This window comes from Anomaloglossus baeobatrachus, chromosome 5 (assembly GCF_048569485.1).
Source record: "Anomaloglossus baeobatrachus isolate aAnoBae1 chromosome 5, aAnoBae1.hap1, whole genome shotgun sequence".
Lineage (NCBI taxonomy): Eukaryota > Metazoa > Chordata > Amphibia > Anura > Aromobatidae > Anomaloglossus > Anomaloglossus baeobatrachus.
Window position 1 is genome coordinate 28870113 of NC_134357.1, and position 14903 is coordinate 28885015.

The 14903-nt window shown below is 46.4% G+C and overlaps 1 protein-coding gene across 1 annotated transcript in view; it reads right to left on the reverse strand.

The window, feature by feature from the left end:
* LOC142310730 (ovostatin-like) overlaps positions 1–14903 on the reverse strand; it is a 59421-nt gene that overhangs the window by 8734 nt on the left and 35784 nt on the right. The window contains exons 22-35 of the mRNA XM_075348356.1: positions 12580–12631; positions 12386–12469; positions 12008–12184; positions 11829–11904; positions 11411–11564; positions 11226–11303; positions 10348–10510; positions 10049–10269; positions 9749–9964; positions 9283–9407; positions 8087–8177; positions 5835–5903; positions 4847–4952; positions 4656–4724 (exon numbers count right to left, since the gene is read on the reverse strand). Of these exons, the coding sequence (XP_075204471.1) occupies positions 4656–4724; positions 4847–4952; positions 5835–5903; positions 8087–8177; positions 9283–9407; positions 9749–9964; positions 10049–10269; positions 10348–10510; positions 11226–11303; positions 11411–11564; positions 11829–11904; positions 12008–12184; positions 12386–12469; positions 12580–12631 (1681 nt within the window). The remainder of the gene's footprint in view (positions 1–4655; positions 4725–4846; positions 4953–5834; positions 5904–8086; positions 8178–9282; positions 9408–9748; positions 9965–10048; positions 10270–10347; positions 10511–11225; positions 11304–11410; positions 11565–11828; positions 11905–12007; positions 12185–12385; positions 12470–12579; positions 12632–14903) is intronic.

Genomic DNA, 14903 nt, shown 5'->3' on the forward strand with positions numbered 1-14903 from the left:
CAGCAAGTCTGGAAGCGCCCACGGTTGACCCACCGTGAGATGCCACAGATCCGGGTACCACGATCGCCTCGGCCAATCTGGAGCGACGAGAATGGCGCGACGACAGTCGGACCTGATCTTGCGCAACACTCTGGGCAGCATCGCCAGAGGAGGAAATACATAAGGCAGTCGAAACTGCGACCAATCCTGAACTAATGCGTCCGCCGCCAGAGCTCTGATCTTGGGAACGGGCCATGAATGCCGGGACTTTGTTGTGTCGTGACGCCATGAGATCGACGTCCGGCGTTCCCCAGCAGCGACAGATCTCTCGAAACACGTCTGGGTGAAGAGACCATTCCCCCGCGTCCATGCCCTGACGACTGAGAAAATCTGCTTCCCAGTTTTCTACGCCCGGGATGTGAACTGCGGAGATCGTGGAGGCTGTGGCTTCCACCCACTGCAGAATCCGCCTGACTTCCTGGAAGGCATGACGACTGCGCGTGCCGCCCTGGTGGTTGATGTATGCGACGGCAGTGGCGTTGTCCGACTGTATACGGATCTGTCTGCCCTCCAGCCACCGATGGAAAGCCAATAGGGCTAGATACACTGTCCTCATCTCCAGAACATTGATCTGAAGGGAAGACTCTACCGGAGTCTAGGTTCCCTGAGCCCTGTGGTGGAGGAAAACCGCTCCCCACCCTGACAGGCTCGCGTCCGTGGTGACCACAGCCCAGGTTGGGGGTAGGAAGGATTTTCCTTGCGATAGAGCCACCACTGAAGAGACGTCTTGGTTGCAAGGGACAGAGAGACGTTCCTGTCGAGGGAAGTCGACCTCCTGTCCCATTTGCGGAGAATGTCCCATTGGAGTGGCCGCAGATGGAATTGCGCGAACGGCACTGCCTCCATCGCTGCCACCATCTTCCCCAGGAAGTGCATGAGGCGCCTCAAGGGGTGTGACTGACCCCGAAGAAGAGAATGCACCCCTGCCTGCAGAGAAAGCTGTTTGTCCAGCGGTAGCTTGACTACCGCTGACTGTATGAAACTCCATCCCGAGGTAAGTCAGTGATTGGGTCGGTGTCAACTTGGATTTTGGGAAGTTGATTATCCACCCGAACTGCTGGAGAGTCGCCAGAGCGACGGTAAGGCTGTGTTGACACGCCACCCGAGAAGGTGCCCTGACTAGGAGATCATCTAAGTAGGGAATCACCGAGTGGCCCTGAGAGTGTAGGACCGCCACAACTGATGCCATGACTTTGGTGAACACCCGTGGGGCTGTCGCCAGGCCGAAAGGCAATGCCACGAACTGAAGGTGTTCGTCCCCGATGGCGAAACGCAAGAAGCGTTGATGTTCGTGTGCGATGGGCACATGGAGATAAGCATCTTTGATGTCGATCGATGCTAGGAAGTCTCCTTGTGACATCGAGGCGATGACCGAGCGGAGAGATTCCATCCGAAACCGTCTGGTGCTCACATGTCTGTTGAGTAGTTTGAGGTCCAGAACGGGACGGAATGTTCCGTCCTTCTTTGGCACCACGAACAAGTTGGAGTAAAAGCCGCGACCATGTTCCTGAGGGGGAACAGGGATCACAACTCCTGTCTTCAGAGCGTCCACTGCCTGAAAAAGTGCGTCGGCCCGAGCGGGGGGCGGAGAGGTTCTGAAGAAACGAGTCGGAGGACGAGAGCTGAACTCTATCCTGTAACCGTGAGACAGAATGTCTCTCACCCATCGGTCTTGAACATGTGGCCACCAGGCGTCGCAAAAGCGGGAGAGCCTGCCACCAACCGAGGATGCGGTTCGGGGATGCCGAGAGTCATGAGGAGGCCGCCTTGGAGGCAGTGCCTCCGGCGGCCTTTTGGGGGCGTGACTTAGACCGCCACGCATAGGAGTTCCTCTGGCCTTTCTCTGGCCTGCTGGGCGAAGAGGATTGGGACTTGGCGGAGGGACGAAAGGACCGAAACCTCGATTGAATTTTCCGTTGCTGAGGTCTTAGGTTTGGACTGGGGTAAGGAGGAGTCCTTTCCCTTGGATTCCTTAATAATCTCATCCAATCGTTCGCCAAACAATCGGTCGCCAGAAAACGGCAAACCGGTTAAGAACCTCTTGGAGGCAGAGTCTGCCTTCCAGTCGCGCAGCCACATGGCCCTGCGGACTGCCACAGAATTAGCGGATGCCACCGCTGTACGGCTAGCAGAGTCTAGGACTGCGTTCATGGTGTAGGAAGAAAAAGCTGTCGCTTGAGAAGTCAGAGACGCAACCTGCGGAGCAGAATTACGTGTGACTGCATTAATCTCAGCCAGACAAGCTGAGATAGCTTGGAGTGCCCACACGGCTGCAAAGGCCGGGGCAAAAGACGCACCCGTGGCTTCATAGATGGATTTCACCAGGAGCTCTGCCTGTCAGTGGCATCTTTTAGCGATGAACCATCTGCAACCAATACCACAGATCTAGCTGCCAATCTAGAGACTGGAGGATCCACCTTGGGACACTGAGCCCAACCCTTAACTACGTCAGAGGGGAAGGGGTAACGTGTGTCAGTAAGGCGCTTAGTAAAGCGCTTGTCCGGAACCGCTCTGGGCTTCTGGACAGCATCTCTGAAGTTAGAGTGATCGAAAAACGCACTCCGTGTACGTTTGGGGAACCGAAACTGGTGTTTCTCCTGCTGAGAAGCCGACTCCTCTACAGGTGGAGGCGGGGGAGACAGATCTAACACCTGGTTGATGGACGAGGTAAGATCATTTACTAAGGCGTCCCCTTCAGGTGTATCAAGATTGAGGGCAACGTCAGGTTCAGAGCCCTGAGCTGCGACGTCCGCCTCGTCCTCCAGAGAGTCCTCAAGCTGGGAACCCGAGCAGCGTGAAGAAGTCGGGGGAAGATTCCCAGCGAGCCCGCTTAGCCGGTCTGGGACTGTGGTCCGGGCAGGAGTCCTCCGCGTGGGACCTAGGGCCCAACCTGGGAGCGCGCTGCGGCGCGGACCAAGAGGGGCCTGGAGGCGACGATCCAACAGGGACCGGGGCCTGTGTAAGGACCGGTCTGGACTGCAAAGCTTCTAGCAGCTTGGCAGACCATTTGTCCATAGACTGAGCCATGGATTGTGAAAGTGACTCAGTTTCTCAGCAAAAGAGAACTCTGTCCCTGGCGCCTGGACAGGGGGAGCAGGTGGGGGGGGGGGGGGTGGTCTACCTGAGCCGAGGGGCCCACTAGTGACCGAGGCTCTGGCTGAGCAAGCGAAACAGGGGCCGAGCATTGCTCACAGTGAGGGTAGGTGGAACCCGCAGGCAACATAGCCGCACAAGAGGTACAGGTCGCAAATAAACCCTGTGTCTTAGCACCTTTGCTCCTTGTGGACGACATGCTGTTGTCTCCTAGGAGAGTGATCACTGAGGGTATATGGGAAAGGGTATACAGCCCGACCGAACAGAAATAAATATATATCTATCTATTCCGGCACCCTATGGGGGACCAGCACCGGGTGACCGGTGTGGCTTACCGACCGCTAAAAAGCGGAGTGTGTGTCCTCCAGATTCCCTGCCTTAGGTCTCCCAGAGCTGCAGAGCTCTTCCCTGATAATCCTCCACCGGCAGAATGCCAAAAACATGGCTGCCGGAGCTCTCAGGGGAGGAGTGGAGCCATGGGCGGTGCTAGAAAAAGTGCGGGAATCTGGGGTCCCCACAGTGATCAGTGAGGCGGGAGGAAACATACAGGATGCTCCGGCCCTCACATCTGACGTCAGGTTGGCAGTCCCGCCCTTACCGCTGACAGGCAGGCCCGGGGGCGGGATTTTTGCTACTAGGCCGCGATGAAGCCGGGGACTAAATTTAAGACCGCGGCCGACAAGCAGGCGCGGAAGTCCGCCGGTCTTCACAAATCAGCAGCTGCTGCAGCGTCCGGGAAGAAGGCGCTCCATGCACAGTCCCCATGGGGACACAGTACCTTAGAGATGCAGGGCCCGGTCCCTGAGGATGAATAGACTCCTGTCCAGCAGATTCCCACAGGGGCTGCGGAGGGAGCCCGGTCCCAGTGAATGGATGACCGGTCAGGATCCCACTTCTCCCAGAGCCACTAAGGGATGGTGAAGGAAAACGGCATGAGGCTCCGGCCTTTGTACCCGCAATGGGTACCTCAACCTTAACAGCACCGCCGACATAGTGGGGTGAGAAGGGAACATGCCGGGGGCCCCGTGGGGGTCCTCTTTTCTTCCAACCGATATAACTAATCTGAGAATGCATGAGTGGATGTGTGCCTCCTTCCACACAAAGCATAAAACTGAGGAGCCCGTGATGCACGGGAGGGTGTATAGGCAGAGGGGAGGGGTTACACTTTTAAAGTGTAATATTTTGTGTGGCCTCCGGAGGCAGAAGCTATACACCCAATTGTCTGGGTCTCCCAATGGAGCGACAAAGAAATATATATATATAATCATTTATGTTTATAAGTAAATTTAAAGATGAAAATAAATAAATTAAATATAAATAAATCATAGAGACTCAAGTTCTGGAACAATATTAGGTCTCATGACCCAAATGTAATAGCATCACTGGAGGTCATTATTCCAGGCCATTAGCCCTACAGAAGATTGCACACTATGCATGTACACTGCTATACACCAAGGGGTCCAGGAGGCGGAGCATCAAAAATGAGATCAGTTTTGGGACCCAGAATTGTTTTTAACTTTTACCTTTTTGATTTTTCAAAGCTGTTGTAGACGCAGCACAATGCAATTCATAGGACGCATATCCATTCTCCTCTAAAAATAAAAAAAAAAAATATTATATGGTATTGATAACCACACAACCAAGTTTAGGAAGAATAAAAAGAAGTTTTCCAAAAAATGCAATACTACATTTTATATGTACACAAGAGCGTTACCTTCTTCGTAATAGCTATACACCATGGCAGAGCTGCTCTTCACGTTCAGGACGCGCTGGCCCATCAAAGCTTTAATGCTAAAGTCCATAGGCTGATCCTTGGTAACCTAAAAAAGAAAAAAAAAAGGGAATCAATAGGGTTGAATAGATTGCTTGGACTGGACAAAGACCATCATTGTCTTATTTGATATAGAACCTCTTTTTCCCAGATATCTGTTCACTCATGTCACTTGTGCCTTAAAAACTAGCTCCAGAAATCAATTTTTTTTTTTCTGGACTACGGCAAGGCTCCCCACTTGAACCAAAACCTTCCCAGTCAGTCCCGATTTCAGCAGCCAGGATCTCATTGCTGTCCAGCCACGTCAATGAAGCCTCCATCGTGTGCAAGATGGGTAACCAGTACAGGCTACAAAATAAAGCTTCTCTCCCACAATTCTGCATCAATATCCCATCACCTTACCTGTCCTCTCTTGTGCATCTGTTCTAAAACTAACATCCCAACCATCCCACCCAAAGACTTCTCTTGTGCTGCATCAATTTCCTGGAACGCACTACCCCTGACAAGTCATTAGCACCTAGCCACCACATCTCTTTAGAAAGACCTGTCACATTACCTATGAAGATCTCAGAATGCGGTCCCTCCTATTGGTCTCCACATCCTCCAATCACCAAAAAGAACAGCTTGTGTACAAAGTGATCAGCCAGGATCTGTCCAATCTGTTACTATTTGAAAACCCCATTTATTATAATGGCTGGACTGGACAAGAACTTGTTAAGTTCCCACTCATTTCCTTACAACCTCACTCCTGTAACTGAGTGTCCCTCTAATACATCTTTGTAGATGTCAATTTAACATTCTAAATTACTGGAGGAACACGTTAGCGCAAAAAAAAAAAAAAAAAAAAAAAATTTAAATATTTTATATAGCTATATCCTAAATTTGAGTTGCTAGAATATGGTTTTATCACAAAACCCTCCATCTCACTTACTTTTTCTATGTACATGATTACTTCTTTAGGGCTTTGCTCAAACTTCGAAATTGTTTTATCAGCCACCAACTGCAAGAAGAGAAAGAAAACCAATATCTGTCAATCACTGGTGGAAGCATCACTCACTTATTCCAATATATTAGATGACACTCCTGCTATTCTGGATCACTGAAGTGGGCTGTTTGACAAATTGACATTTTAGACCCCTATATGGGGTACAATGCTTTGATCTGAAGTGCACAGGAGCGTAATTGTGGCCTCTGTGTGGATGACAGGACGAGTCATCCACCTGGGGCTGGGAAAGTATGATCACAACAAAGGAGGCATCGGACCCAAAAGCAGTGACACCAATTGGATCTGGCTGCCCCCTAGAAGAGTGTGTTTTTTTTTTTTATGTTATACACAGCGGCCTGAGCTCTTGTATACAGCATTCTAGATAGAATACTGTATATAAAGGGCTCATTGATTGTAGCTGTAGCTCACAAAAGGGAACCTGTCACCAGGATTTTCCCCCCCAAGTATTTATCCGGTCTCTTCTCTCAAGCAACAGTAACCCAAATTAAGTAGATGTTACTCATTTTGAAATTCAACTGAAACCAAATTTAGGCCGGAGTCACATGCGAGTCATTTGGAGAGTTTCGCATCGGCATCACCCAGCACAGCCGCACATGTGTGTCAGCTGCATAGAGATACATGCAGCCGACATGCTCCTGTCAGGAGTGTATGGCCGTGCCGGGTGATGCTGATGTGAGACTCGCCGAGTCACTCACAAGTGTGACTCTGGCCTTACTGTGTATTTACATTGGTCAATTCTTGACCACATACTGTGTATTAATAGAACAGTCATGTGGGCAGGGAAGGGATAAATAGGACCAAGGGAAAACTATTACCCTTCAACTTTAGCATTTTGATTTTAGTTCATTTCTTCCCTCCCCTGTTGGCAACTAATGTTAATTCCCAGTTCCAATTTAAATAAAAATATATATATTATATTATATTATATTATATGATACTTTTTTAATTATATAAAGATATAGTATATTATATTTTATTAGATAGATAGATCTATATATCTATCAATCGTACATTTTTATTGAATTTAAATTAGAAATGGGAATCAAATAACACATTAGTTGCTAAAAGGAGGGAAAAGGGGAAAGAGCATGCCATTGGCAGTGAAACTTTATATTATAAATATAAATATAAATATATATATATAAATATATATATATAGTTCATGGCCGATGGCATGCTGCACTTTCCTTCACTCAATCCCAAATTAAATTCTGATCCATGGTATGTCATCAACTTCTTAAGAGTTGTTTGTAATGTCACATATGTTAGCTTCCAAAAAACTTAAAAATGTGGACATTTTATTTGCATACACAACTGCAGCTGGATACCTGTGTTTACCCATTTTGTTGTCTGCTTATGGAAAAAAAATAAAAAAAAAAGTTTATGTACATCAAAGCTGATTCTGGGAGGCAACAATCGCCCTGTGTTAAAATATTGAGGGTGAGAATTGAGTAACCCGAGATACTTAATTCAGCCATTTCATAGACCCAGATTCGTAGTTTAGCTGATTTAGCCCAACATACTGTACATATTTATGGATACTTTAGTTTTCTACAAAACACAAATATATTTCAGTGATTTTCCTTAATACAAAATGCTAGCATATGTAACTCAAAGATGGAGTCTGCATCGTGGACAACGCCTAAGGTGCTAAGGAGATTGGGTGTTTTCAAAGTTTGGAATAACCAATCCAGTAGAGATGATGCAAATTGCTACCCTATCCGAGCCCGACTTTCGATACTTGGACTATATTTTGTCTACACCCTTTTCTTATCTAGAACTATAAAAGTTGTGAATAAAGGAGCAGAATTTCTTTGGCGCCCGTCATGGAAGGAAGCTCATAACAGATTTAAGTCTGTTATTTCTTCCCGTGTGCACACATTACATTACAACCTGAAAGCGGTCAGACCGAGAGACCCCTAGTGTCTCCCCTCAAATATATATATGTTTTGTGATCCCATGTTGTAATGTCTGTATACTTGTTTTGTTTGTAGGGAAACTACTTTAAACTTTCCTGGTAGAAAAGGGGAGCACCTGTATCTTTTGACTTCTCCATAGTTTATGCCCAGTGTCTAAAGATTCTAGAGGCAGATTTACGCTTTGATTTAATCGTGGCCCTTGGATGGAGGATATAGATCAATAACTAGGATTGTGATTAGGTAATAGACATTACTGACCTTGTTAAGAGAATCGTAGTCGGCGCTGTAACCAGATATCAATCTTGCCTTGATAAGTGCCATGTTAGAGTCATTATGGGCTCCGTTATAACTGAAAAAATAAAATACATTTCTAACCTCTATCCCAAGAGTCGTGTGAGATTTGCCCCTAAACAAAGTCTGGATTGTAAGTACAGTGGTACCTCGCTTAACGAGTAACCTACTAATGAGAATTTTGCTTAACAAGTAAAGCTTTCTGTAAATTTGTAACCCGCTTTACCAGAAAGCTTTGCTGTACGAGCGAAATACTCACTGCACACACTTCCGGTTCCGTCCATCCACCGCGCTCTGACCCGCACTTGCAGTCCACACACACACACACACACACACACACACACTATGATCACTTTACCTTCCGTTCCACCGACAACCTCATTGTTCTTGTAGTTCCCGGGTACTTTGCGACGAACTACAAGACCCAGGAGGCCAGCGATGGAACAGAAGGTAAGGTGAGCATATAATATAACAATGTGTACCTTTTGTTTCATCGCCGGCCTCCTGTAGTTCGCTGCTCCACTCCAGGCTGTGTATCGGCATCCATAGTAACGAAGCAGGAACTTACTCTGTCACCGCTACAGAAAGGCAGCGCGCTGGCCAGTCAAAGGAAGCGGCTCTGCCTTTGACATCAGCGCTCTGGCCAGGAAGTTCCTCCCTCGTAGTTATGGTAACACGATACACAGCCTGGCCCCGTACCAGAGAACAGCAAGTCCCAGGACACCGGTGATGGAACGGAAGCTAAGCATAGTGTGTGTGTATGTATGTATGTATGTATGTATGTATGTATGTATGTATGTATGTATGTATGTATGTATGTATGTATGTATGTATGTATGTATGTATGTATGTATGTATGTATGTATGTATGTATGTATCTATATCTATAATGAGAATAGGGGACCAGGATGGGACATTTAACAAGTTGTGAAATGAATCGTCTTCATTGCAATGATTTCCTATGGGAAATCTTGCTTTGTTTAATGAGTAACTTTGTTAACAAGCGCAGTCCCAGAACGGATTGTACTCGTCAAGCAAGGCTCCACTGTAATCTATAATTTTTCCAAAATGGAAATTTTAGGTTTAGGCAAAAACTAATTGTGATTTAGAACCTGACATATCCACATGGATTTTTAGCCCTAAACAGCTGTTAAGTAACATACCTGAGCTTGAAGTTGAGGTTAAAACTGTAAGCCACGCCATTGGTACAATCATCCGCAATGGCTGATATGGAAAGTGCGAAAGCAGAGTTTTCTTTGGGAACGGGGATATAATACTTCACTGTAGTCTACAAAATAAGACAAGAAAGTCTTTTTAAAGTGTTCAAAACATTTTAAACAAAGCAACTTGGAACTTTGAGGTATGCTTTGCGATAAGAGGGGGAATTGGTGGCTGTCCCTCAATATATGCCGGAGTTGAAAGAACAAAGGACCCATCAATTCGAGGTGTTACAGCTCATTACAGTGAAACCAAAGCTATAATTGCTCACATGTAGCAAGGGGGAAATGGGGGCAACAAACGCATGATCTTTGGGGTTGGGATACTCCAACATCATGCAATTCATAATCTTTGTTCTGTAGTGCCACCACTGCCTTATGTCCTACACCATACACATTTGTCCATAGTCACCTGTAGCATGCACCAGCCATTCCCACTGACATCCATGACGTAGTCTCCATTGGTATCGGGCAGGGCCTCCCTCTGCACCACTAGTCGGTTGTCTTTATTTAAGTTGAACGTGGCCACGTTGCCATTGCCCTTCTGGACCACTACAGTTTGCTGAGAATTGGGAACGTACATGAGCTTGGCAAATTCAGCCATAGCCTGCATGGCCACAGCTGTGTCCTACAGGAGAGAACAAAGTGGTTAGCGGTGTAATGCGACTGCATCGGAGATCCAAAAAGAGTCACGATCATTTCTTATAATTACCCAGGTAGAGTAGAATCCACCATGCGAGTTTTGGTGGCGAACAAGCCACATGCAGATCTGTGCCATCTTTGTGAGACGTTCTTGAGTAATGCTGGGGGTAGCCGCCAAGCTCAGCAACATATAAGATGTAGTTTCCACCTCGGGTGAGCTGTACGGAGGCAAGAAGAATGGAACCGCTTTCCTCGCGGGAGCGTTTTCACGTTCCCAGTAAATTGTACCGCCTGCATTTAAGATGATATTTAATACACCGAAAGAATAAGTTTAATCGAAACGTTCATACAGTGATTGAACAATGTTACCTTCTTCTTTGGCCTTTTTCATCAGACTCTGGAGCAGGGGCTCGCTGTATTCTGGGAGCTGTGCCAGTGTGAAGGCGTAGAGCATGATGGCCTGGTCGTAGGTAGTCTGCTCGCTCTGGGACGCGTTTTTCAAACATTCCATAGCACCGGTCAACAGCGTGGTCTAGAAAGTGAAGCAAACAAGCGTCATTGCATTAAAAACCTCAAAACAAAAAAAAAAAAAAAAAAAAAAAACAAAAACGCACACACACACACACACACACTTAACATTTCAAACTAGTCTCATTCGGAGATTTGTTTTGGTAGGGGGGGGGGGGGAAATGATGTGTGGATATGACATCTATATCACACGCACATATTGGTGCAGCAATTTGCAGTTTTGTTTATGAGAGAAAATGAAAAAATTAAAGGGCTGCACGCAACTGCAATTACGGAATCCAGACTTGTCCGTTACCAATCCGGATAATCGCGGATCACAGTTGGTCATGCATCTTTTTTCACCAACATCTGAGTAGACACCCTCCCCCCACCCACCCCAATACTCAAAGTTCAATGAATTTCTCATGCGGTTAGTTGGACCCCTAATTAACATGGGATTTGTGTTATTGTTCAGTTTGTGAAAAACTGGACTTTTACTGGAAAATCTGGGAACCCACGTCAAATGGGCACTTCATATCAGTCATGAACAATCTTGACAGACTGGGACTAGGGGCTCCAATGACCCCATTGGACGGCTGAGTACCTACTCCAGGATGACTGAGATTGGGGGGGGGGGGGGGGTAATAGTGTTGGATTTTAATTTACTGCTGTAGACTTCTGCCCCTTAATTGCTCAGCTTAAATGGCAGTGATTGTGGAGTTCAGTATAACACCACATACCCCCAAACTGTATTCGGATTCAAGAAGTGTAACTGCAACGTAAGCCGTAAAGTAGAGATCAGGGTCCGAATCTGAGTCCTGTATAAAAAAAAAAAAAAATTAAATATCTATATAGTTAATTAACCCCCTTGCCGAAGGGGTCTCATGCCTGCTTGCCCCAAATACAATCCACCAAAGATCCTAACCTGAACTGTGAAGGATCTTCCCTGGGATTTAAAGCAGCCATTATCCAGTCTTTGGGAGTTCTCCAGCCAGATTAAGGTTTGCTGTGGCAGTTTCTCATCGATGTAGATATGTTTTTTGGCCTGTTCTAAGATCTTCAAGCAGGCAACAGTCAGTCTGTAGATTAAACACAATGTCGTAAGTGTGTGTGTTACACAGCACAACATTCAGAGAATATGGATTTTTTTTTTTTAAAGACCGCAGCAAGCAGCTCAATAAGTGATCCATCACTGGAATCAGGGGTTGATTTCTATATCTAGCTGCCCACAGATTGAGTAGCAAAAAGAAAAAAAAAAATCTGCTGACAGATTCCCTTTAACTTAGGCCCAAGGCTTCATTTCCATTCAGTGCTAGTTGACTTTCAGCAACAGTGTTACTTACATGGAGTTAACGTCTCTAGAGCTCGGAAATAGTTTGTAAGCTCCGCCAGAGAGGAAAGAAAGTTGACGATAGTATCCTAAAAATTACATACCGGTAGATTTAGAACATCGGCAACAATTTATATATAAAAAAAAAAAAAAAATAATAATATAGACACAATTTAGAAGCATGACATTCACCTTCTGACAGGTAGCCCTTTGCTTTCTGGTAGGTCGGATCTGTTAGTTGTCCTGTGTGATTCAGATAGGATATTACCGATGGAATTGGGGCCATGCGACCAAGATTCTGTTCACCACAACCATAGGGTTTCTGGACCATATCATCAAGGCTTCTTGACGGGATTGCAAACATATCACCTGCAGGGAAGATGGTGAACACCGGATGAGACTGAGACTATTTAGAGATGGAAGCTTCAAAACCAATCACATTCCATGGCAGAAAGATCAGAGCTTGAGAACTAACACAGGAGGGGGGGCTGACTTTCTACATGTGCCAGCAGCATACACCCATGGTCTTCTGGTGTCCCCCAGTGAAGAGTTAGGGAAAGAAATACTCACCCGCAGCAGTCACGTGGGCGGTGCTAGCGTCAGGGACCACATTTTCAGGAAGCGCGATACGGATCGGTACTTGAACATTCTCGTCTAAGAAAAACAAAAAGTAAAAATTACCGTAACTCTTGTACAAAAAAAAAAAAAAAAAAAAAAAAAAAGAGAAGAAGTTTTTGAAGGAATGTTTGAGAGAAGCCACTTACTTTTCACAAAGACTAGATTACTTGAAGTTCGTTCCTGAGGGATCCCTTCAGGCTAAAAAAAAAAAAAAAAAAATTGAATAAGGTAACTTTTTCAAAGAGTGACAAATGGTCTTGTGTGAATATATTCGCTTAATCAGTCAAACTGAGGTCTTACTACCGGTGACATCCAGTGGTCACCACCAGTGAGCTCTTATATGCAGCCTTCTAGAATACTGTATATGAGAGCCCAGGCCGCTGTGTAGAACATAATCACTTCATACTCACCTAAGGGGCGGTGCAGACTGGTCAAATGGATGTCTCAGTTCTGTGTGCGGTGCCTCCTCTTTCAGCCATCTTGGTCCTTCTGTAGCCGGGGTGCATGACGTGTCCCAAGTCATCCACACTCACCGGCACAGAGATCCTGTGCAGGTGCACTTTGCTCTGTCCTGAGCTGGGCAGATCATAGTATTGTAGTGCGCCTGTGCGGAACCTCAATGCCGGCAACTGTGGATGACGTAGGACGCATCATGCACCAAGCATCAAAGATGGCCGAAAGAGGAGGCACCAGTACTGGAGACCCATCCAACCAGTCTGTACTGCCCCGATGGTGAGTATTAGTCATTTTTACATTCCACACAGCGGCCTGGGCTCTTGTATACAGTATTCTGGAATACTGTATACAAGAGCCCACTGGTGATGGCCGCAGCTTATAGTCACCAAATCATACATACCCTCCTTTTAAAGTGACTAGTGTCTAAATGTATTAGTGTATGTAGTGTATAATGTGTGGATATTTCAAAATAGTTCACATTGGTCCATATATTCTGACCTGTAATGCTATACCTGTGCTCTGTCAGAATATTGCTACTAAACACTAAGGGTGTGCAGTGCCCGGCTGCCACTGAGTGTTACTGTACAAGTGAAGTTATGATAAATTTGTGTATTTTAGTGAAATGTGAGTGATTTACTGTACGGTTATGGGTTTCTCTTCTGTGCCATTTGGCCGGCCACCATCAGGTGTCACTAGGTCCAGGGTCCCTCAATGTAAGGGAATGTAGAGCTGGAGTGACAGGATGGCAGGGGGTTAAAAACCAGGAGGGCAGCCCCCAGCACAGAGGAGATCTAGAAAAAGCTTCCTGGTACAAGCCAGATCGGGAAAGACAAGTGAAAGGACCTGAAGGGTCGGGTCCTGCGGAGTAGAGTTGGGTGGTGTGGAGGTGTCAGGCAGAAGAAAGAAGGAGGAAGAAGGAGGAAGAAGGAGAAAAGGAGGAGGATGCAGTGGAGTGTGAGCACTTAAGCAGTGAGGCATAATGCCAATATGGAGGTGGCAGGCATCCCTTGTTCTGGAAAGGAGAAAAATAGCCCCTTAGTGGCAGACACTGCAGAGCTGGGTTTGGTACAAAAAAAGAGTTTGTAAATTAAGAAAAGTCTGCCACAGAGATGAAACTGTCTGCAAACAACTGTTCAGTAAAATTATGACAGTCTTAACCGGTGGTGGACTCGTTTCTGACACTATGGCGTGCGAGGCAGATTGTAGTGACCGAGATCCTGAGAAGCCGGGTGAAGACCCAGAAGTGCAGCTGCAGAAAGGTACCACCTCAACACACTAGGCTTCTCCCAGTGCCGGGGTGGGGTGAGGACCACGATCCTCACCCACGACTGCCCATCCCTGGCACACAACACCACACATTTTCCTGTATTTCCTAGCATATTATGGACTGCAAGACCTAGGTGACAATGGTCTACCTATAAACTAGTCTCCTGCCTCAACACGTTTCATCTCATTTGTGATAGTGAGACACATCAGGACGCTAGACCAAATGCCCCACCAACTGATTCAGGGGCACAGTTTACTTGTGGCACAGATATGTCTCCGTGTATTTGCATTGTGTGCCGCGCCTATACACGCGGCTGATATAGCCAAGTGCCCGCCATCATCTGCAGAAACACCTCCTGTGTCAACCAATTACACGGTTCCTCTTACCAGACCAAACGTACATGGCCGCGTCCACACAGGATTCCTCCGCGTCCTATGACAGAGGGCATCTCTAGCATTGCTGAGATAGAGGACGCTGTCTAACCTCGGGAGCCATGCAAGTTAGATTTAAGTCATACATCACAACATGTGTTGCGTCTCCATCCTTTCTCCACAACAATACATCCCATTTCACCCATTCGCCTCAACAGGTCCTCTGACTATACCACAAGACCTCAGCTTGTCCGGTGGAAGGAACAAATATAGATTTTGTGCAGATGCAATTATCTTAAAAGCTTAACTATAACCAAATCTATATAAGGGAATACATAAGGGATCACACAAAAGTGAGACCTATACATCATAGGAA